At 47.7% G+C, this 25,020-nt stretch overlaps 1 protein-coding gene and 1 long non-coding RNA gene across 2 annotated transcripts in view; both read right to left on the bottom strand.

The window, feature by feature from the left end:
- The window catches only part of LOC126042792 (uncharacterized), a 53,230-nt gene that overhangs the window by 24,388 nt on the left and 3,822 nt on the right, over positions 1 to 25,020 (bottom strand). Inside the window, exon 2 of the long non-coding RNA XR_007507292.1 lies at positions 2,236 to 2,605. This is a non-coding gene — a long non-coding RNA (uncharacterized LOC126042792). The remainder of the gene's footprint in view (positions 1 to 2,235; positions 2,606 to 25,020) is intronic.
- LOC126042791 (ribonuclease H-like) lies at positions 19,553 to 24,029 on the bottom strand. The gene is made up of 4 exons (XM_049810466.1): positions 22,957 to 24,029; positions 21,772 to 21,948; positions 20,961 to 21,199; positions 19,553 to 19,616 (listed from the first exon to the last, which is right to left on the bottom strand). Exons 1-3 carry the CDS (start codon positions 23,401 to 23,403, stop codon positions 21,134 to 21,136), a joined length of 690 nt encoding a protein of 229 aa, XP_049666423.1. The 5' UTR covers positions 23,404 to 24,029; the 3' UTR covers positions 19,553 to 19,616; positions 20,961 to 21,133.

Raw genomic sequence — 25,020 nt, forward strand, 5'->3', positions numbered from 1 at the left:
GGGACAGAGCAGGACAGCACTGGAGGAAAACACAATTCTGACTGATAGGCTGTGAAAGAGAGATGGAGAAAGAGAGAAAAGAGAAGGGACAGCTAGCTCAAGAGGGGGGATACAGTTAGAAAGGATGGAGGAGGGTATGGAACAGAGAGAAATACAGAAAAGATTGCAAGAGGAAGCAGGGCAGAGGGACAGCAATAGAAGAAAAAAGGGACAGGGATCTGGACAGATGGAGAAAAAAGCAGGAGGAATAGATACAACATGATATGATGGGCCAGGAAGTAAGATAGCGCGACAGATGAGAATAATGGCGAGAGAGACTATGAAAAGCACAGGAGGTTGAAGAGAGAGAGGAGACATGAATAAAAAGAATACGGAGCACCACAAAGGGTCAGGGAAAGATAATAAGAGGAAGGACAACAGGGACAGTGAAATACAGAATTAAAAAACCTCACCTATTACACACATCTTATCCTCTCATCAAGCCCATTTCAGAGTTACACAGTACCTCAGCCCCTTTAAGAAAAGTAACACCGCGCCCGAGCCCATTTCGGCGGCGCACCGCGCCCGAGCCCATTTCGGCGGCGCACCGCGCCCGAGCCCATTTCGGCGCCGCACCGCGCCCGAGCCCATTTCGGCGCCGCACCGCGCCCGAGCCCATTTCGGCGCCGCACCGCGCCCGAGCCCATTTCGGCGCCGCACCGCGCCCGAGCCCATTTCGGCGCCGCACCGCGCCCGAGCCCATTTCGGCGCCGCACCGCGCCCGAGCCCATTTCGGCGCCGCACCGCGCCCGAGCCCATTTCGGCGCCGCACCGCGCCCGAGCCCATTTCGGCGCCGCACCGCGCCCGAGCCCATTTCGGCGCCGCACCGCGCCCGAGCCCATTTCGGCGCCGCACCGCGCCCGAGCCCATTTCGGCGCCGCACCGCGCCCGAGCCCATTTCGGCGCCGCACCGCGCCCGAGCCCATTTCGGCGCCGCACCGCGCCCGAGCCCATTTCACGGTTCTCTAGCTACAGAACCAATTTCAAAGTTGTGCAATCACTAGAGCCAGGAATGCACCCCCTTCCCATTAACCCAGCAGCAGCTACATTTTCCTCAAGGTATCTACAACTCGCCCTTGGATGCCTAATTCCAACAGACACTTTCACTCACTTCAACAGCAAAGTTTACCTATGGGCACTAAACGCCCATGCTTTCCTCTACGCTTCCCTTGGTGATTGCCATTAGTACTGTGATTCCCACAAGGACACATGATTACCTGTCTTTTTTTCATTTCATTTTTAGTGCTTCGTTCGGTCCATTACTCATTCCACATACTTTCAGCTATGTCAGTATTTCAATCCAATTCTACAATGTACTTTTTCTACAATATACAGAAAAGACTTATGGCCTCACTCGTTAAATGTTTGACGCTCTTAGTTTTAGTCCTCTTTTAATCATTATTTTTACAAATACATGTAAACTCCAAAAAATCTAGCATTACCTGAAGAAGAAATGCCGCTATTCAGTACCTGCAATTCTCTACGGAGTGGTCTTTTCCACATTCCTCGCTCCCATTACATCCATCGCTGCACATCCAGAAGCTTTACTCCCTGAGGTGACATTACCTGCACGATCCCCGTTCCCGGGCAGCAAACAAGGGAGCTCCAATCATCTTGACAGAGCATCCACTTCCACACCTCGACACAAAACCAGAAATTGAAAAATATCATTACATCACAAACTACAAAGAGCACCCAAATATTTTACAAACCCACCACAGAAAAATACAGTTACAGTCACGCACTTCACAACCCTGGCCTACTCCATGCTGGCCATCTAGTCCAACTCCCCCCACCCTTTGCCCACAAAATCCTCAACTGTCTTCCAAAGACCATCCACCGGACAACATATTTCCCTGCGCTGACTGGCAATTACCAGGTTCCAGGGGTGCGCTCCACGGGAATGCCGTTCCTGGGAACCTTGAAAAAAAAAAAAATCACCCTGCCAGTGAAAACCCAGGCACGAGCCAAAGCCCTGTCCAAACATTGGCAATAAACATTGCCTCGTGGAGCAGCTGGGACCAGGGAAAAGAAAAATATTGGGGCAGGGGAGGACACACCAAAAACCAACCCAGATCCCAGCTGCGGTTTTTTATTCTAAGTTTTTGGGGTTTTTTCCTAATTCCCTGAAAAACATCTCAGCTCTACATCCAACCTGAAAGGAAAAAAAAACCAAAAAGTCTAAACACATAAACCTACAAGGTTAGACACATTCACAACACACCACTCGTTCAGATCACATGCACGCCAGCCCTCACTCTCAACTCATCCATCCTACCACCCACAGGCCTCAAGAGGCCGTCACCCCGTGCCTGCGGCAGCAGGGGCCTCAAAAATTGCCCTACCTGCAAAAACCCGGGCCCCAGCCCAACCTCCTTCCAACCTCCCCACAAACTGCCCTTCTGTTACACCAATGTTTCAACACGCACCATCATCTCCACCATCCTCGCATTTTCAACCTGATACTGAGCTTTCACAGTGCCACATGTCACAGCCCAACCTCCGTAGCAGCCATGTCACCTAAACGCAAGGTTTCTTCAAGCACCTCTCGTGCCCTGTCATCACCTGCAAAAACAACACACAAAGCTTGTCAACAGACACTTCATCCTTGAGAGAGAAGTCAAGTCCTCCACCGCTGGCCTACCCTGCTTCCCACCTATTCCAAAAATAACACACCATCACAGCCAGTGTCCTCCATGGCACTTGAAAAAAAAAAAACAGAGCATCACAAACACAGAGCTCTCCCAAAGTTACCGATCGCTCCAAGACCCATCACGCTGCTACTCAGACCTCAAGGCCCTGACCAGTTCTAGAGACCTGCCACAAAGCATCCGCATAAACAAGACGAACACCATTGCCCAGTTCCTGCCTTACTCAATGCTAGTTCACAGCCCAATTGCGATCCCCTCAACTCTTTGCATGCAAAGAGCCCAAAGTCATTAAACCTTCTACGCTGCCTCTACAATGCCATACAAGACACACACGAACGTAGAGCCATGTAATTCACATGCAAATGTAATGCCATACAAGGCAGTACTCTTACCTCGGTCAAGGCAAAACAACTCAGAGCACTGCCATGCCAGTCAAAACAGAACAGGGCCAATGCAAGAGACTCTCACGTGACAGTCAATACAAGTACAGACCAAAACAATACAAAACCAATACAGAACCATAGAAGGCAAGGCAGCCTCAGGTGGCAATCGATACAAGTACAGAGCACTGCAATACAAAACACAATGCAGGGCCAGACAATACGAGACAGTCTCACATGACAGTCGATACAAATACACAACAAAACAACACAAGGCAAAGGCAAATACAGACCAATACAATGCAAGAAAACTGCAAAACACAGCAAAGCAATCTCATAGAGCCACTGGCCGCATCTTCCTTCCGACCCCACTCACGGGCCCACCTCCTTACAGCACTCTGCTGCCTTCCCCCATCGCTCTGTGGGACGCATCCTGTCCCTCCACATCTGAAAGTAAACCCCACAAACATATGGAACGAGTCACCTGGATGCAGAGCAAGAGCATCACAACTCCAGAGGTCTTGATTCCATCGACAAAGTCCATCTGGAGTCCAGCTACAGCCTGTCATTAAAAAAAAAAAAAAAAAAAAAACACGCACAAAAACCCCGACAAACAAAGAACAAAACACACACACACACACACACTGTAGGGTTCAATTATATGGAACTTAGTTACTGGGCCTGAAAGTAGCTCATGGTCACAAGAGCCTTCCAGACACCTTTGAAGGGCCTGAACAGAACAAACAAGAAGATTGTAGGGATTGGCGCTCGGAAGATCTCGCGATGTACGGAAAGAGAAGGGTTAAAGGAGGCGGGATGACCGACAGACAGTATATAAGGGCGTGACGCAGTTGAATAAACGCCATTTGCAGCATCCTCATATTGGTGTCAGTGCTCTGTGGCCCAGGGTATGGTGGACCCTGTGCCGAGTCCCACGGGGTGATCAGACGAATGTCTACAAGTGGTGACCCCGACGTGATTGGACATCGGCGGATTACGCGGGGCGTAATCGAAGGCCTGGCCAGGCATGGAAGGAGTCCTTAAGGTGTTGGACTCGTGCTCTAGAGAGGTAAAAATCCCTATGGGACAAAAAGAAGCGAAAGCTTGCCTAGAGCGGCTCCTGAAAGAGGAAGCGATAGAGCGCCCGGGGGACATATTGTCTCCTGAGTGCTGGCCGAAATGCACCGCGGCTTTAGCGGAACGGGCTATGGCGACGCAGCATGGTCCGGAGTTAAAGACGTGGGGGTGGATTAGGGCGATTTTCAGGAAAGTGCGGGAGGAGGGCTTAACATGGAAGGAAGCAAAGAGATTGATGCACGCGCAGGCGGAGCGGGGCGTGCAGGCGGATGGGGAGGCGCGGACAGAAGGGCTGACGGAGGTAGCGGAGCAGACGCCTCTGGTGCTCCCAGTGCAGCCGTCGGCACCGGCCGAACCACCGGGATACCCTTGGGAGGAGTTTGAACGGGAGCGTGAACGGGCGAGAGAGGGGGAGCGGGAGAAAGAGCGACAGTTAATTCAGGAGGCAGAGGAACCCGTAGCTGAGCAAAGGAGACGGGAGAAGGAGAGGCAGAGACTAGAGGAGGCGGAGAGGGCTGTGATGGAGGGATCAGAAAAGGAGCAGGTAGAGGAGGGAGCGGTTCCCCTGTATGATCCGGAGGATTGGGTGCCGGGACGTGTTTTGCGAACCGCGCCACAAGCTCACCCTAAGATGGCGCCGACATCCGCCTTCTCCCCGGATGTCTCTCCGGAGGTCGGGAGAGGCGGAGCACGGCCAAAGGAAGGAGGAAGGAAAGTCAGGACACCCCCTCTTACGCGCGTAGCGGAAGAGGAAGAGAGTGGTCCGGACTCAATCGAGGGGTCGGCTCAACGGTTAGAGGAGGCGTGGCAACTGGTGGGCGGACACCGCTGTCGTCCGCCGCACGCAGCGGTAAAACAAAAGGCTATCTCCGGCTGTAAGGCGCAGTCGGCAGCAGCCAGTGAAACGGCAACGCCTATGTCTTTAATACCTGTGTCCGGCCCAGCTGCAGATCCGCTGCAGATGTTGCAGCGAGTAGTAGAGGAGATACAGGAGCAGGTGAAGCAACAGCGGCAGCTGCTACAAGCAGCTGGGGAACAGAAAGGAGTTCCCGATTCACCGAAGATCACGTTGCCAGACTGGAAAATTGTAGCAAAGGAATGTGTTATGGACGGCATACGCTTTGAAGGACCCCCTTTAGTTTGCCCAGTCCGAGCTGGTCCAGGTGGTGTGGGGGTGGAGTGGTCTCCGTTAGATAGCAAGCTTTTGCAACAAGTGAAGAAGGCCGTGGATGAATACGGCTTAGGACATCCTATGACAGGCTCTCTTTTAGATGTGGTTTTTTCCGGTTCACTGACTCCCTGGGATTCGCGACAGTTTTACAGTATGATTTTGACTCCCATTTTTTTTTTGATTTAGAAGGAAGCTTGGACAAACAGATTACAAGCAGCACTAGTTGAGACCCAACAGGAAAGTGGGAAGGAGGGAGGCGCTTGGTGACACAGGGAAGAGGGTATACTGCAGTACAATCATCAGAGCACCCAGACTCACGTGTGCGCTGGGTGCCGTCACGGTGGTTGAAACCAGACCTCAGTCAATAACGATTTGTTGTGAGTTATTTTGCAGGATGCCGTTCAGAAGATCATCTGAGTACCTGCACTGTGGTCGTTGTGACCCTTGGGTGCTTACCAAGTATGACCGCTGTGGACAACAACTCTGGAGGCGCACCAGCCGAACATCAAAATGGTGTGACCGATGTTTTGAACACCGCAGATCCACTTTACAGCAACCGCTGTATGTACCCCATACGCAGGGGGCTATGATATGCTTTTAGACAAAGCCAATCAATTACAGGAGGCAGGTGACAGTGGCTTGACAATCTCCTCTCGTCGACCTGGCAATGGCTCCTGTCTTTGATTGACTGAAAAACGTTGACCCTATTTGGAATCCTTTTGGTGGTGGTTATTATGGTTTGTTGTGGGATACCAGCACTGACTGTTTGCGTGCGGAAACTCTTTATACAGAGTGCGGGTACCCACCAGTACACGAATTACCATGAGGTGGTGGGATCACTTATAGCTGTAACGCCAGTTTGTACCGTCGGTCATCCGCCATAGTGAGGGGGGACTTGTAGGGATTGGCGCTCGGAAGATCTCGCGATGTACGGAAAGAGAAGGGTTAAAGGAGGCGGGATGACCGACAGACAGTATATAAGGGCGTGACGCAGTTGAATAAACGCCATTTGCAGCATCCTCATATTGGTGTCAGTGCTCTGTGGCCCAGGGTATGGTGGACCCTGTGCCGAGTCCCACGGGGTGATCAGACGAATGTCTACAGAAGATAGAAGAAGAAAGATCCCAATTAGAAAAACACAGGTGCACATTCCGCGATAAAGGGAACTTGGCACAACCAACCTCAATTCAGGGGCTTATCTCGACCGATTGGACTAAAACAAGTTTTGCATGCTCTAACATCGCCAATTATATCCTGTGTGTATGCGCGTGTACAGAGCGAGTATAACTAACTGTATCTTATGTTTATATGCGTGGACAGTATCGATGTAACCAATCACCGCTTATGCTTGTGCACGTGGACACCACATGCTTGCGTGCAGCAGCCAATCAAAGCTTCTAAACAACTTAGAGAATTGTATAAGAATGATCAGCTAAGCTCAATAAAGGGGCGACTTTAATCATCATACTGGTGTTCTATCGTCCGGGCCCCGCACGGAGTAACCCTAAACCCTACACCCCACCAACCAAAAAAAACAACCAGGGTCAAACTTGGAGCCCATCACGTGCAAGTCTTAACACCTTAGAGAGTCAAATCCGCTTCACTGCCCCTCAACAACCCCTGCCACACAGCTCCAATCGTCTCCGTGAAACACTATCGGCACGGCTGTCCGCGCAGCCCGCTGATGGCTACTCGAGCCGAGATGACTGTACAACCCTCGCCTAAACGGTCTAGGCACATCAACGTTTCACCCGTAGACTCTTACCGCTGTTCCACCTACCCCTGATTCTACATCCCCGGGCAGAGCAGCTCCAAGCCAAGCACACCGTGTGCAGAACGTCACCACGTGGAACGCTACCAACGAGGTGATTCAACGAGAGAGAAAACTCTCAACAAGAAGAATGACCCCCGGACGGGAGGCGCCGTCAGGCAAGATGACCTACGGGGCAGCAACCGCGAGGCCAGGAGGCTCCACAGCAGACCCAGAGAAGAGGAGACAAACGGAACGGCCCGTTACAAGACAGCACTGTCAAACCCCAGACGACAGATGCACCAGAAGCCTGGCGTCGAGACCCAAGGATGTCAGGATGCGGGGAAGAAGTCCCAGTCCGAGAAAATGGACGGCAAGAGAGCAGAGCTGCTGATGCAGCCCGAAACAATGCTGCCATAGAGCACCGACCGGAACCCGCCGAGTCCGATCCACGCTTTAGAGCTCCGAGCACAAGAAAAGAAGCACCTGATTGGCACTGGGCCGATGAGCAAGAGCATTCGAAACCCTAGGGACAGCGCCCTAAGCGCATGCCTCGCTCCTCCAGCGCAAAGCACGACAATGACATCGAGACCCGAGGAAGGTCTAAGCGCACAAGACAAGACTACACAAACTACACGCCACCGCGGACACGGGCTGGAACTGCCCTGCCCGGCACACACGGGTCTCGTGCTGAAAAGCAACCCGCTCCCTTTGCCTGTGCAAAGGCAACTGCATTGGGACAGCCCTCTCTCCTGCGCTAACTTTAAAACTCCTCCCTGCAATTCCCAGCTTTGTCCCCTCCTCCCAGCCTGGTCCCTCCACTTAGCTTTCAGAGGGCCGTGGGTCCAAATCCAGCCTCCACAAAACCACACGGGCTAACTGGGATGTTCCTCAAGGGGACACATTGCGCTTCAACATCTGCAATGAAAAAAACAAACACAAACAAATCAGAAAAGGGAGTAGGCATCCCACTGGCCAACGCCAACTACTTCCCCAACTCCCCCCTCCTCACAAGTGCCACCGTGTTCACTTCCCCGCTCATTCCAGACTCAGACCCTGCAGCCGTCGTCACTCGTGGTATCTAAGGTACCGAGAGAAACCACGTTAGCGTGGCACTCATGAGAAGCCATCGGTCCCATGCTCCTCCTCGCTAATCCACAGCTCACCTCAAATGCTCATCCAATTCAAAGACAGGCCACACAGCACCTCCACAACAGAAGGTAAACGCTGAACTAAGCAGCCCCATAATACTTCGCTATTCAACACTGGCCCGGCCGACAACCGCCTCACCTTTTTGGACCGCTCAACGGCACACAGCTTTTCGGGAGACCTTATAGCAGACTTCACGGTACATAAAGGGTGCCTATAAGAAACCTGCAGAGGGACTTTTTACAAGGGTGTACAGCCATAGGACAAGGCAGTAACGGCTTTAGTCCTAAAGAGGGTACATCTCGTTTAGGCGTTAGGATGACGTTTCTCACTAGGGATGGCGAGGCACTGGAACACATCGCCCCGAGAACCTGCGGATGCTCCCTCCCCGGAAGCATTCAAGGCCAAGTCAAATGGGGCTTTCAGCAACCTGGTCTCGCAGAAGGCGTCTCTGGGGGGCTTGGAACTAGAGGATCTTTATGGTGCCTTCCAACCCAAACCATTCTACGATTCTATGACATTAAAATCCAACTGCAAAACTCCTCTGAGAAGGGCTGGTGAACCTTCCTCCCTTTCCCCAGCAGTCCCAAAACTTAAGAAACCCCTTTTCTTCTCCTCAACTGTCAGGAAAGGAACCCCACTGCTTCCTGACACCTCCTGCCCTCAGTTTGCAACCCTGAACCCCCTTCAGTGGCTACTCCTCAGGAGCCGCTCTTCGGAGACACATCCCAAATTCTGGGGGCACCTCCTAACCTACAGCTCCCCAGAGACTCTGAGCTCTGCTCCATGCCCACAAAATAAAGTCAAGTCCCAAGCCTTGTAATCTACGAGGGGTGTGCCACCAGCTGCAAAGATTCTAGGGACAACGTGGCATTCTGTGGGCAATGAGGAAAGGCATCCCAAACCCTGAAGGGCACTGTGCCTCACGGCCCTTCTGCTTTCTTCTGAAATACTAAAACTCCATATACAAATACATACAAGATGCTCACCCTAACCCCTGCTAAACAATATCACCATCGGTCTCGTTAAGAGAGATATCAACAACTTACATAGCAGAATTGGTGAAAAAAACAACCTTCTTCAATAAAGTTGGGAATTGCAGGAAAACACAATGCATGAAGAATTAAAAAAAAAAAAAAAACAAAACACAAAAACAATGCATACTATTAAACCGTCTTTCTACCCCTGAACTGATGCAGAGACTGACACTAGGCCTAGTAGATGTAGAAATAGAACATATGTTTAGACTCAGTGTATTGCTAAATAAAAGACTCAGGAATTTGTTAGAAGATTAACAACTGCCTCCGTAAGTTGATTTATGTAGACAAGCCAAGGACATAAAGCACAGGATTCCCGTGTCTGTAATATAAGACAAAATAACATGCCCTCTTTGAGGAGGTATTCTGTTTGATAAGAAAATATGTTGTCTCTTGTGATGACTGAGCCAAAAGCTAGGTGATAAGCAGAGAAGTTGTTTGTGGGGCCCAGAAGGGGATCGTACTGCGCAAACTCGTACAACAAAGTTCAAACAGCAGACAAGTGAGGAAGACTATGGAAGACCACCAGAGGACTCCAGAAGACCACCGAAGACCTTCAACACGCATGCATAAAGGACATTTACATATGCTAATGACTTCTCGGAAAAATCAATGAATATGTGTATTATTTCTCGGAAATTTTAGGAATATGTATGTAAGGCAGGTATTTAACCTATACAATTAGTCCCACCCAGGAAGCACGTTTGGAGGAGTGATCCCCCGTGCTTCCAGTGCTGCAATAAAGAATACTTAACTCCACCGCCAAATGCTCATTTCGAGAAACAGAACACTCGAAAAAAAATTACTGACCTGAAAAAAAGAAAGGGGGAAAAAAAAAAAGTTGCATACAAGTGTGTCGTGGTTTCAGCCCAGCTGGTAACAAAGGACCACGCAGCCGCTCGCTCACTCCTCCTGCCCCCCTCCGGTGGGATAGGGAGGAGACAGAGGAGAGAAAAGGAAAAAAAAAAAGGAACCTCAAGGGTTGAGATAAAGGCAGTTTACTGGAACAACACAAAACAAAATTGCAACAACAACAACAACGGTACTAACGAAAGACTAAACAAAAAGAGTGATGCACAGTGCAAATGCTCACCACCCGGAACCCGACGCTCCGCCACTTCCCCCACCGAAAGTCAAGCGCTCCCCGGGCCCACTCCCCATTTATATACTGAGCATGATGTCACATGGTATGGAATAGCTCCTTGGCTAGTTCAGGTCAGCTGCCCCAGCTATGCCCCCCACATCCCAGGTTCCTGTAAAAATTAACTCTATCCCAGCTGAACCCAGGACAAAGTGTTACTTTCTACCACGCATGCTGCTGAACCTTGACTGGTCCTGAAACTCTTACCTCAGGCAGACACCTCTTCCCAAAGGGCTGAGCCAGCTCAAAAGCTGCAAAGCACTCAAGGAAGAGCTGAGCACCAACACCAGAGTAACCCAGGAACACAATGAGCTCCCTCAGCAGAGGCTGTGGCTCAAATACCTCTGAGCCTCCGCCCACCACCCTTAGCACAATCCCCTGGGAAAGGGGAAGGGCAAACCACCAGCAGTTATAAAGTCAGCTGGAGGGGCATCAGCACTGTCCTCATCTGCCTTAAATTTACAGCAAATGAGACCCTGAACAGAGAAAGTAACCCCCCCAGGAAATGACACTGCTTGATCCTGTGCTACAGCTACACCTATTGCATCAGCAATAGGACCAGGTAGGGAATTCAAATTAATTTGTCTGGGGTGTAGATAGAAAACAATAGATGCCCTTCCAAACTAGGTAGGAAACTAGCTCATTAAATGCAATGACATTGTTGTTACCAAAATTGATGTGCTTCAGTTTCCTATAAAAAAACCAAAACACTCTGGGATTATGCTTCATTTCTAGCAAGGCTGTGCATACCACCTTACTTCTACCAGAACTACCTTCTGGATAGGAATGAATCAAAAAGCAGAATTCCATCCCTTAAGAATTCCATCTCCAAAATATCTTGGGTTGCAAAACAAATCCTTTATTGTGAATAGCCAATGATGCAGAGTCCCCCTGAGCATGTCTCCAGCTGACTCCCTTAACAGAGGTACAAGAGCCCCAAAGCACAAAAAACACCACAAAAACCCCATGGAAATACATGGGGGGGACCAGGCAGCAGCCATGCCCCACAAGGACAGGGCAGGGCAGGGGGGGCAACAACAGCCCCTGCAGTCCTGAGGGTCAGCAGAAGCCACAGCCCCGTGGTTCGGGGGGAGGGGAGGCCTCAAATGACACCAAGAAAACATGGAACTTCAGGGATACACGGCCAGTGGGGGGAAGGGGGTGATGCCCCCAGCAATCGGCATGGGAAAAAACTCACAGGGAAGGTGGGTTAGATGGATAGTTTCCGGTGGTAAGCTACATGCGCAAAACATGCACAGGCTATGGGCGTCATGCATCAGGTTTACCTTCACCAGGGGCTCCAACTAGGTTATCCACAGTAGTTAAACTCATCTGGGATCATCTGCAACAGCAATTCCACTCTGGGGGAACCTCCTAACCTACAGCTCCCCAGAGACTCTGAGCTCTGCTCCATGCCCACAAAATAAAGTCAAGTCCCAAGCCTTGTAATCTACGAGGGGCCTGCCACAAGCCGCAAAGATTCTTGTGAAAACGTGGCATTCTGTGGGCAATGAGGAAAGGCATCCCAAACCCTGAAGGGCACTGTGCCTCACGGCCCTTCTGCTTTCTTCAGAAATACTAAAACTCCATATACAAATACATACAAGATGCTCACCCTAACCCCTGCTAAATAACGTCACCATCGGCCCCATTAAGAGAGATACCATCAACGTATACAGCATACAGAAGAACTGGTGAAAAAAACCAATGTTCCTTTTTCAATGAAGTTGGGAATTCCAGGAAAAAACAATGCACGAAGAATTAAAAAAAAAAAAAACAAACAATGCATACTATTAAACCATCTTTCTACCCCTGAACACTCAAAACAAAACTACTGACCAGAAAATAAAGAAAGAAAGAAAGAAAAAAAAGCACTGCATATAAGTGTTACTTTCTACCACACATGCTGCTGAACCTTGACTGGTCCTCAAGCTCTTACCTCAGGCAGACACCTCTTCCCAAAGGGCTGAGCCAGCTCAAAAGCTGTAAAGCACTCAAGGAAGAGCTGAGCACCAACACCAGAGAAACCCAGGAGCACAATGAGCTCCCTCAGCAGAGGCTGTGGCTCAAATACCCCTGAGCCCCCGTCCACCACCCTTAGCACAATCCCCTGGGAAAGGGCAAACCACCAGCAGTTATAAAGTCAGCTGGAGGGGCATCAGCACTGTTCTCACCTGCCTTAAATTTACAGCAAATGAGACCCTGAACAGAGAAAGTAACACTCACTGGCAACTACGATACCTGCTCCTGTACTACAGGTACAACTGTTGCATCGGCAACGTGACCAGCTAAGGAGTTAATCTTGATTTTTCTGAGGCGTAGACAGAAAGAGATACATGTGTCTCTAAACTAGGTAGGAAATTAGCTCGTTAAATGCAATAACAATGTAGTTATTAAAATCACATCGGTCACCGGCGAGGCCAGCAGACGCAATGGTAAGTTTGACGTGCGGAAAACAGACTCCACAATCAGCGAGACTGTAAAGTAGGTATGTTCATTCAGCGCTGGGCGGCACGGGGGGTAGTCCCACCAAAGTCGTGCGTGCCCGACTCGGCGGTTTTCCTCAAGTTTATACCGTCGGGTGTTACATATTTACAATACACTTATACATATGCATGACCTATCCCCGCTTCATATTAAAATTAGCTCCGAGAGGTCATTTCCATAGTCCCCTCCCAACTGCGCCTGCGCAGGGCCTCTTTATGGTGGTCATCTGGTGGTCGCAGAGATGAAGACGGATGACTCCTCTTCATCACCGCTAGTAACCTCTTCCCTTGCGCAGGCTCAGCGATTTCTTGGTATTCACCCAAGCCGCAAGACCAGTCTTAGCTGGCTCTTGGGGCCTGCTCCTGCTTCTTACCAAGGATTGTCTTTATCTCATTGGCTGGTTCTTGGGACCAGCTCTTCTTATCAAGGACTGTCTCTACCTCAGCTAATTTCAACGATGTAAGCACTAACTTTCACCCCCCTTTATTATGTCTACTAAGATTCTTTTGACTCCCCTTGTCTCAGTCCCCCCTTTTCTAGAAAATAGTAAATTCTTTTACTATATTTAATCCTAGTACTTCTAACACATTATTTCCCTATCTAGCATCCTCTCAAAGTATTTGTTGGTCTCGAGTCCTCGTCGTAACTGATTCTTTTTCCATTCACTGTAAGAGTCTCCTGTACTCTTACAGCACAAGAGGCCACATCGAACCACTATGCAAAGGACCACCGACAAGAGAATGATGATTATTATAGTGACAAAACAAATGCTTTAACCACGTCAAATTTGGCAACCAGGAGGTTAGTTTTTCTAATATGCCTGTCGAGCCCCAAGAAGCGTCATCTTGGGAAACTTCATGTAGTATTTTAGTCCTTTCCCATATCTCCTCAAGATCTGTTTCAATTCGTCGGTTTGATTGATATAGGTACAGCAAGTTTGGTTGATAACTATACATAAGCCCCCTTCTTTTGCTAAAAGCATGTGCAATCCCATTCTATCTTGGAGCACTACTTTACTTGGGGAATTGCATTTCCAGTTGCAACCCTCGAATTGCATCAATTGTAGCACTTTCTACAATCTCTCACGTAGCAGATATATTCACGACAGCTTTCTCCAACTCACTCACCCCTAAAGAGGGGATTAACCATCAGACAAAACTATGGTACCCAGTACCTCGAATAACTAGCGGGTTTTCAGCCCGTTTTACACGGAGCCAAGGCGTTCTCAAAAACCCTCGGGGAGGCGAAGCTCCCTCGAATATACCGGCCTGAGGTGCAAGGTATCCTCGAACGCAGTGTCCCTTCCAGTTCTGGGGTGGTAAACTCTTTCTGGCCCTGCCATCCCCACAGAGCCACCAGTAGCCTGGCCCTGCGTTGCATCTTGGACCGAGATGCGTCTCCCTTCTGTCTTGCTCTTGCCCCTTCTTCCCTGGCCCACCCTTTGGTTTCCGGATATAACAGAAACTGATGCTTAAGTTTAGCCCAAGACATTCTAATTTTCCTTTATCAGAAGTTCCCAGATTTTCCGCAAGGCTACAATTATCCACGTCTCCCCAAATATTATCAGTAATATTTAAGCAACAGACAGTAAGTAAGAGCTCTTTAGGGTTGGGCACCTCCAGATCAAAGTTGGGTCCCCGCTGGGTATTTCCTTTTCCATGAGGGCATGATCCATTCCTGTCTGGCCCATCTTTAAGAAGAGATATCCAATTTGCGGTCGGGATTCCTAAAAAGGGGAGTTCCATGTTCCCCCAAGGAAGGGGATTACGTACCCAACAATCTGATAAATTTAGTGTTGGAGCAGCGGAGGAATGCACGTAAGTCGACCCAATATGAGTGATAGAAGTGATTCAACTTTATTTGCACAGATAGCTCATATTTATACAGTTTGCAATAATTATGCCTACTAGTCCTAATATGATTGGTACATTGCTAATGTTTATTCATTACTAAAACACGCCCACTTGTGATTTGCAGCTATGCATGTTCCGTAACTTTCTCATGGGAACTTCTTCAAAAGTTACTTATGAAGTTATGCCAAGGTCACACCGTCCCTGTCTTTCTCCTGATAACAGCGAGACCAGCTGTTGTTTTTCTCCTGATATCAGCAAAGCCAGCTATTTTCAGCCAAGGCCTAGTCTTGTTGCTCAAACTGACATTCTTTCACACAGAACTCTGCTCGCACAACTTTTCTATACACCCATGTCCTTCTTCATCAAGCCAATTCCCAACAATTCCCCCTTTTTCTTTTTGTGTGATTAGAGCTTGGTGTGTCAGCCTTGAGACTCCTCTCATCACGTACCCATATGCAATCCTGACTATTTGCCAGATTAATATCAATATACCTAACCATCATAAGGCTTCCTTAATCCATGCCATTAGCCATGGTGTTATCCTGCCGAATATTGACTGTAACACTCCATCAAACCAACTAGTTTCTTGCTGGATCTTTTGTGTATGTTTTTTCAGCCAATCTATTTGTTTGTGTATAGATTGAGGTAAAATTTTAACACCTGCTGTATTGCGCTTTGCAAAGATCTATGAACACAATTAATTAAACACAGTAAAAACAACATTATACCTAATAAAATACATAAGAATAAAAGACTGTTCAGGTAATGCCAGTGACACACAAACAGAGATTTGATTAATAGCTTTAGCTAGTGACACCCAAACATTCTTACTGTCCCACGGCATTAACTGATGTGGATCAATCACCGGTGTCACTGTCATGCTGCTTACTACAGTCAGTGTGTTCCATATCAATCTCAGCATAAGGTTTCCAATTTGTGGGTAAATCAGGAACGTATCTGCCAGACATGGATGATGTGATTTTTTTTTTTGTCCAATTGATGCCAAGGCTTGCCGTCCCGGTGCACTTAGTTGTCTTGTAGAAGTTAAGCTATTACTGCCCCGCAATAAATCCAGCAGCGGCTGTAATTCTGTATTTGTAATACCACAACAAGGTCGAATCCACTGTAGGTCTCCATTTAAATCTTTCTCCCTCTTTTTGTTTTTGAGCAATCCAGGCTTGCTTAATAACTTGGGATACCATTTTCCTTAATAAGCTGAACAAGGTAAAACTATTACAATAGCTAAAATCACAGTAACTACAATAATGCCCATAATTCTTTGAGCCAACCTGTTACCCCTAATGACCCAGACCATGAGGACTATGAGGAAAATGAACCATCCATACATTCTTGTGCCATCTTGCTCCACAAACTCAGCCCAGCAATCGGTAGGTGCCAGCTTTCCGTGGGCGTCCCCACAGAGGCAACGACGGCCTCACCGTACACCAGCCCGATGCTCTTCGGAAAATCCTGGTATTTATACATTTGCAGAGGAACGGGTTTTAGCACACGTGGCCAGCGGGTGCCAAAAGTCCGCCTCTGTTGCAATCTATGACGCATGCGCTCGCTGGCCAGGCGCGCTGCACGAGTCATAGCCATCTTGTCTATTGGTTCATGGGCTTTATGATACAGTTGCAATACACAGAGAATCTTGACCTGTTATGTTAGCCAAGGTGACCTATACATTAGTTTTCGGCTGAGGTGGTATTCATATTGCCACATCATCTATGATGCTCCAGATGATGATGGTCGTGCAAATCGAACAGGACTCCGTCGTGGGCCTGTATCTGTGGAAACACAATCAACCTCGTTCCCAGGTTATTAATGGAAATAGACCTTACCCCTAATTTTGACTTTAACTAACTTTTACATTTACCCCACACTGTCTTCCCGTAATCACACTATGTTTAATCAAATTATGCTTAACACACTTTTTACCTAAAGCAAGTTCTATATACAATAAGGCACGCTGTTCTAAAAACCTCTCTGAAGGACTCAGTGTCCGCTAGTAATACTCTATTAGTTAGAATCTGTCGGATCAGTGGCTTCAGCACCTGCCAGTGCGTGCCAGTTGCCATTGGGACAATTCCGGGTCCAGCATCAGTGTGAAGCCATGGCTTGACCCACTTAGCCGGGATCTCCCAGTAAGTTTTACTTCTGCTGATCCGCACCATTTCCCAGATTCTGGGTCCTTATATGTTACCATGATTCCTGTACTTTGTCACGTCCTTTCTGCCTGTAAAAGAACATGATGCACTACCATTGGTGGGTCTTTGTGATCACCTGTCAATCTAAGATAATTTAGCACAAATAAGGCTTTGGCCAATCGTTCCTCTGGGAGTAAGCCCTGGGTTCCCCCCTTTTGTTTTTGCAGCATGTTCTTTTAGGGTTTGGTTGGCCCATTCGACAATAGCCTGTCCTGTGGGAAGATGTGGAATACCGGTACCGTGGTGAATTCCCCACAAATTACAAAATCGAGCAAATCGCGTAGAACCATAGCCTGGGCCGTTGTCCGTCTTAATTTCTTTAGGCACACCCAGTACTGCAAAAGAAGCGTGAAGATGTCATTCAATATGTAAGGTCTTTTCTCCAGTTCATGCCGTGGCCCACATGGCAGCAGGATAGGTATCAATACACACATGCACAGAACGCTTTGCACCAAACCACGTGACATGGGCGAAATCCATTTGCCACAACTGCAATGGCAAAAGACCTCGTCGGTTAACCCCACAGCCCAAGCCAAGCCCCTCCTTTTGACAATCAGGACATGCTTTAACGATACCTTGGGCGTCAGTAAGTGGTAAGTCAAATTGCTTTGCTAACATCCTAGTGGGTTGGTGCAAGAATGCATATGATTGCCGTGCTTTGTTGAAAACGATTCCCTGGAGGAGGCTCCCGTGGCGCTGCAACCAATTGGTCAGCTCTGTCATTTCCCATTTCTCATCTGCACAGTGTTCTCATACCCAAGAGTTCTACCAGAGGGGTCATATCGCCATTAGTGATACCGCAAAGATTCCGCACCCACTGGATATCTCCCACAAGCTTCTGGACATCACGTAACGTTGAAATTTCTCATGTTATTTGAACCTTCTGAGGTTTAACATTGCTAGCATCTATGTGCCACCCCAAATACTTCCAAGGTGCTGCCTTTTGCACCTTTTCAGGAGTGATTATTACTCCGCGATGGCTTAAGATGTCCTGCAATTGAGTTAAAATTTCATCCTGTGCAAGTTACTGAGGAAACTGCTTTCTTACAGGCTCTGATGCCCAGGCCACATACACCTGACACATCGTGGGGGAATTGCGCATTCACTGCGGTAACACGACCCAATGGTATCTCTTATAGGGTTCTGCCTTGTTAATCGATGGTACCGAAAAGGCGAACCGTTCAGCGCCATCTGGGTGCAATCTTTTAGATTTTTAATTAACAAATCCCATTCTTCTGGAAGCATAACTGGAGATGGCAAACCTGGCTGCAGGGCTCCCATACTGTCCATCACCGCATTCACAGCTCTGAGATCATGTAACAGTCTCCATTTCCCACTTTTCTTGGGAATGGTAAATATTGATGTATTCCATGGACTAGTAGAAGGAACAACATGTCCCGCTCTCAATTGGTCCTCAACTAACCCTTGTATTTTTAGCAGCCTTTCAGAATTTAGCGGCTACTGATCAATCCAAACAGGCTCATCTGTTTTCCAGCTAATTTTCAGGATTGGCTACCCCTCAGTGACCGCTCCTAAAAAGGATGCGTCACTAACATTGCCTTCATTTGGCTCAATAAATCACGGCCTACGAGGCCAAACAATTCAGTTGGGGTAGTCATGACATACGGACACAGCGTAATGTGTTCACCATCGGGGAACACAAATGTAATCAGTAGCTGACTTACTAAGGTGGCTTGTGTGCCCTCTATCCCAGCAATACCAAAATTTGGATTGATCGATGGCCATGATGGAGGCCAAATACATCGTGAAATAATCGTAACATCAGCTCCTGTATTGATTGTCATCGGTTTCTTGATGACAACTCCATCGGGCCCTTCCAATTGCACTACCTTTTCTGGTTTACCTCTTGTTGTGTCCATGGCAAAGTATACCTGCGGTTTCCCTGTGGAGCCGAATCCACCATCTCCACGTTGTACTTCACCCGGGTTCGGAACGCACGACCTGAATGGAACTAATTGTGCTATTCTGGTACCTTTAGGAATAGAAACAGGAGGGATTACAACATGAATCATAATTTTCACAGTCCCACAATAATCTGCATCAATAAGCCCTGGGAGCACCAGAATTCCTTCTAGAGCTGTTGAAGATTGCCCCATTAAAAATGCACTAAGTCCAAACCCCAATGGTCCCTTTATGTTGACTGCGGTTTCCACATCCACTCCAGAACTTCCTGCGGTGGCGGATCTGGTGGTTGCGAGGCTGCCTGAGGGCTGGCAGCTCAAGCCCCTTGCATTCGTGTCGTCGCGCGAGGGGTCTCCGTGGTCGGTGTAAAGTTTCCCCTCTTCCTGTATTCTTGGTGGTATGGTTATCTTTCTTACACTTGTTGCAGCACTTACTGTTAACAGTACCTGTACATTTGCTCCTAATGTGTCCACGTTTGCCACGGTTAGAACACTTGACCAAGGGTGTCTTACTGGCCTCGTGTTTCTTTGTAGCTCCTTGGAGAGCTGTGGCAGCGTAGGCTACTTTCTGTGAGTCCACTGATCGATCCACGTATTCTATCATATCAACGACGTCTGCATTTTTCAGCAAATTACACAATGCTTTGCGTGTCTTTTCAGTAGCATTTTCAAAAGCGAGTATTTTGAACATGTTTTCTTTTATGCCCTCGTTCATGTCAGGGTGGTCGTAAATTGTATTCTCCTGTTTCACCTGGGTAAAAGCATGGCTGTACATATTGTCTGGTATGGTAAGAAAAGCTTGATAAGCCCAGATCTGTGATAGATGATGAACCTCAGTGATACATTGTAACTGAGCATTCCCTGATGCGAAGGGTCCGGTACCCATCGGCATCTGCATGGTTACTCCCCATAGGGGATCTGTTTGTTGTCGTGATGTTGCTTGTTCCCTATCACAGAACGTCTCCCACTGCCGGAAAAACACTAACATTTGGGTGGGTGTCAAAATCAACTGTGCTAGCTGTTTAATATCTTGAGGTATCAGCGTATCAGCAGAAAAAATGAATTGCAGTATTTGGTGAGTTAACACAGATTTGATTCCGTACTGACTCACAGCATTCCTTAATTTCTCAATAACCTTCCAGTCAAACACCTCCCATTTTTTCTGTCCATTTGATGCAATAACTGGGAATGCTTGGAGCATAGTCCCTTCTATAATGGCATCTTTTATTACACCCCTCCAATGTCTCTGCCTTTCTTCTGCAGCGGCTATTACAAGCAGCTCCGTGTCTATCATGGGTGCGGTTGGCTTCCCCGTCTCTTTTCTGCATTTCCTTTAACAATTCTAACATTGTCTCTTTTTGTTCTATTATTAGAGTAACCAAATCCTTGTTTGCATTATTTGAATCAGGGTGTATGCTAGGTATAATTTGTTCACGTTGAACGGTGGTATCGGGGGCTGTTTTTTTGTAGGCAGATTTTTACTCACTCCCTGATTCTGTAGGGTTTCCTTTAATAGTACGGTTAGGGAGGCTTGGGAACTGTCAGATGGCTGATTAATATCGGCAGTCCCAGGGAGTGGAGCAGAAGTCAAGGGCACAAGAGCAGGCAAACAAGCTCCAAAAAGTCTCTCTCGCTGCATTATGTTTTTCTCCCCGCTTTTCCCTTTGGCTTGCGGTTGGAGAGAGAGAGAGCAGCAAAAGCAGACGCAGACGCTTTGCGATCTGCTTTCATTTCTTACAGAGTTGTCCTAATCGATTTCCATAAAGTTGCAAGACCTTTAACTTCTTTAGACCCGTCACTAATTTCATCCCATAGGGAGGTTCCGATAGCATTCCAGGTACTAAGCTCAAAAGCTGTACCCACACTAATTGAAAGGTTTCTGTCCTTGCTTCATTAGTTTTTTAGCTGATTTATCATCGTCAATTACCATACCCCATAATACGTCTCCTAATCTACACCATTCAGTCTCCTCAAATAATAAATCCGGATTCTTAAAGCATCCCTTAACACGACCTAAAGCAACTAATCCCAAAACTTGCTTAACACAATTTACCCCCCGCTTTTCTAAAAAGCACAGTAATAATTTTAGGGCTACCTCTTGATCCATTGCCGGCCGGCTTCTTGATACTCCTGGGTGCTACCTTGATTAAGACACCTCGGTTAAAAAGTCTTTGCAGCCTTTTTCCAGTAGCCCTCACTGGCGGTGAACCCCTTTTGGACGGTCCAGGCACAAGAGTTAACACACCAACCAAGACGATCAGCGTTCGGTTAATCTTTTGCCCCCCGGCCGCTGCTACCGGTGCTTCTCAGTGTCCGTCGCTCCAATTCCCCTTTCTTCGGTCCCCGTTCGGGCGCCATTTGTTGGAGCAGCAGAGGAATGCACATAAGTCGACCCAATATGAGTGATAGAAGTGATTCAACTTTATTTGCACAGATAGCTCATATTTATACAGTTTGCAATAATTATGCCTACTAGTCCTAATATGATTGGTACATTGCTAATGTTTATTCATTACTAAAACACACCCACTTGTGATTTGCAGCTATGCATGTTCCGTAACTTTCTCATGGGAACTTCTTCAAAAGTTACTTATGAAGTTATGCCAAGGTCACACCGTCCCTGTCTTTCTCCTGATAACAGCGAGACCAGCTGTTGTTTTTCTCCTGATATCAGCAAAGCCAGCTATTTTCAGCCAAGGCCTAGTCTTGTTGCTCAAACTGACATTCTTTCACACAGAACTCTGCTCGCACAACTTTTCTATACATCCATGTCCTTCTTCATCAAGCCAATTCCCAACAATTTAGTACCATCAATATACTCTCTGTCATATTTAAACAAGTATTTCGACCCCAAGCCTGCCCCTTGCACAAGGTCCAACTCGGGAACGTAACAATCAACGTCTCACCAATTTGAGCTTCAAAGGTCCTTTTTCTTGTGAAGTCCATTGTCCTTTGGGTGCCTTCTTCACCCTAGCGTGATGGATCCAGGTGTTCCGTTCCTTGATCTTAATCGTGGTGAAGGAGGCAAGTAGTACTTGAAATGGTCCTTCCCACGGCAGCTCCAGAGTTTTTTCTGTAAGAGACTTTATATACACATAATCTCCTGGTTGTATATTATGCACAGGCCCATCCAAACCTCTCCCTCGAGACCCTACCGCATGCTTCCTGATTTTATTAAGTTGCTTACCTAACGCCACCATGTAAGAAGTCATAATTTCATCCCCCGCTTGTACAGACACCCCTCTCTGTATCCCATAGGGTTGTCCATACAGAATTTCAAAGGGGCTCAGTCCTCCTTTCACCCTTGGTCTCGTTCGTATACGCAGAAGGGCTTAAAGGGAGAGACTGAGGCCATGTCAAATTTGCTTCTTGTCCTAATTTCACAATTTGCGGTTTGATTAAGGGGTTCTTTTTTTCCACTTGACCGCTCGACTGGGGGTGATATGGAGTATGAAGCTGCCAATCTATACCCAAGTGGCGGCTAATTTGTTGTACTATTTTTGAGACAAAATGTGGTCCTCTGTCAGAGGATATGGTTGCTGGAACCCCAAAACGTGGTATTATCTCTTGTACCAGTATTTTAGTTACCTCCCGAGCTTTAGCCGTTCTTGTTGGGAATGCTTCTGGCCAACCTGAAAAGGTATCAGTTAATACCAATAGATATCGATACCCCCCCTTTTCTTGGAAGGTCTGTAAAATCAATTTGCCATTGTTGTCGAGGCCCATTGCCTTTTCCAATCTGGCCCATTTCCAGCTTGGGGGTGCTCTTAGGATTAGTCTGGAGGCAAGGATCACACTGTTGTGTGATCACACTGTCTCAGTGTGGTGTATAAATTCCTAGCCACAATTTCTCCTATCAAATGATTATGCAGAGCTTCTGTTCCCCAATGTCTTTTCCTATGTTCCTCCCGTATCAAATGCCATACTAAGCAAGAGGGAACAATTAGCTTTCCCTGTGGGGTATGAGCCCACCCCTCTTCATTATATGACCCTTCTAAACCTGTAATGAGCTTTTGATCTTCCTTAGTGTATTCTGGCTTACCTTCTAGGGAAATCTGCCTATCAGGAATTAAGGCCCCTTCTGTTTTTACCTGTGTTTTGGCCACTTGTTTTGCCTCTCTGTCCGCCAGCTCGTTCCCTTTTTCCAAATCTGAGCTCACTTTCTGGTGTGCCTTAATATGCATAATTGCCACTTTCTTAGGGAACTGGACAGCTTCCAGTAACTTCAGAATTTCTTCTGCTTGTTTGATATTTTTCCCTTGAGAACTCACTAGTCCTCTCTCCTTCCAAATTGCTTCATGTGCGTGTACAACTCCAAAGGCATATTTTGAGTCTGTATAAATGTTCACAACTTTGCCCTGGGCCAATTTCAGGGCGCGGGTTAGAGCAATTATTTCTGCCTTCTGTGCGGAGGTGTTCGTGGGCAAAGCCCCCGATTCTGTTACCTCTTGGCTGGCGGTGACGGCGTATCCCGCGTGTCGATTACCGTTTAGGACGTAACTGCTTCCGTCTGTGAAGCGAGTTTCCCCGTTTTCCATGGGGCCGTCTTTCAGGTCTGGGCGACTGGCTTACGTTGCTTCGATGGTTTCCAAACAGTCACGATGTACCGGTTCTCCTGTGTTCCCGCTGAGAAAAGAAGCTGGGTTGACAATGTTAGCGACTACAATCTCCACGTCATCCTGCTCTACCAATATAGCTTGATATCTCAGGAATCTCTGTGGAGAGAGCCAGTGTCCGCCTTTTGATTCTGGTACTGCTGATACTGCGTGAGACACCAGAACAGTCATCTTCTGGCCCAGAGTAAACTTTCGGGTTTCCTGTGTATTTAGTATCACAGCCGCAACCGCCCGCAGGCGTCCAGGCCAACCTTTTGCAGTCATGTCTAACTGCTTAGAGAGATAGGCAACTGCCCATCGAGACGGGCCCAGGTTTTGTGCTAATATTCCCAGGGCAATGCCCTGCTTCTCATGGGAGTAAAGAAGAAACGGCTTACTCGCATCTCGGAGTCCTAAGGCCGGGGCCGACATTAAAGCCTTTTTCAGTAGCTCAAAGGCTCATTCGGTCTCCTTATTCCACTCAAGGTGTTTCTGCTCAGTGGCTGTCAACGCATACAGTGGTTTAACAAGCAATCCATAATTATCGATCCACGATCAGCACCACCCTGTCATTCCCAGAAAAGTCCATAACTCTTCTACTGTCTGAGGTCTCCCAGTTTGACATATTGCCTCTTTACGGGCCTGTCCCAAAGTTCTTTGTCCCGCACTAATTTCATAGCCCAAATAATTCACTTTGCCTTGCATTACCTGTGCCTTTTTCTTGGATACCCGGTACCCCTGAAGTCCCAGGAAATTCAACAGACTCGCCGCTCACGTCATACAATCTTTCTCTGTTTCGGTGGCGATCGGGATATCATCCACATACTGCAACAGCTGCCCCTTCTCAGACGGGGCTTCCCAGGATTCCAAGTCTTTCGCAAGCCGAATGCCAAAAACGGTAGGACTATACTTAAATCCTTGTGGCAAGGCCGTCCAAGTGAGCTGGGTCTTTCGACCGCTCTTGGGGTTTTCCAATTCAAATGCAAATAAGTTTTGCCTGGCTTCATGGAGAGGGAGGCAAACGAAAGCATCCTTCAAATCTAAAACACTAAACCAAGTCAATTCAGGTGTTAGTACGCTTAATAGGGTATATGGGTTGGTCGCTACCGGGTAAAGATCTTCAGTTATCTTATTCACTGCCCGTAAGTCTTGGGCCACCCGATATGACCCATCAGGCTTCCAAACAGGTAATATAGGGGGACTGAATTCAGACTCACACTCTTTTAATAGTCCCAACTGCAAAAATTTTTCTATCACCGGCCGGATTCCTTCTCTGTCTTCCTTCTTTAGGGGATATTGTTTAATTCTTACCGGCTTTTGGCCTTCCTTGATCCTAACTTCAACAGGTGGAGCACTTTTCACTCTTCCAGGTGCATCGGTAGCCCATACCCCCAGGTACACTTGCTTTAAGATGTCCTCATTAATGCTTCCTTCTAGGGGGAGACTGGTTAAGGTTAGGCTCAATATTTGAATATTTTGCTGATCTTTTACCGCCAGAGTAATTTCTCCCTTCTTGAATACAATTTTTGCTCCCAATGGTTCCAACAAGTCCCTTCCCAA

This window comes from Accipiter gentilis, chromosome 9, assembly GCF_929443795.1.
Source record: "Accipiter gentilis chromosome 9, bAccGen1.1, whole genome shotgun sequence".
Classification (NCBI taxonomy): domain Eukaryota; kingdom Metazoa; phylum Chordata; class Aves; order Accipitriformes; family Accipitridae; genus Astur; species Astur gentilis.

What these genes read in the sequence shown, in the direction of transcription:
- LOC126042791 (XM_049810466.1), bottom strand. Translation starts at nt 23,403, where the DNA reads ATGGAAAACGGGGAAACTCGCTTCACAGACGGAAGCAGTTACGTCCTA. An exon ending in AACAAGTGGCCAAAACACAG is followed by an intron (nt 21,949 to 22,956) that starts GTAAAAACAGAA and finishes GTGTATATAAAG; the next exon opens with TCTCTTACAGAAAAAACTCT. An exon ending in GACCTTTGAAGCTCAAATTG is followed by an intron (nt 21,200 to 21,771) that starts GTGAGACGTTGA and finishes CGGGGACCGAAG; the next exon opens with AAAGGGGAATTGGAGCGACG.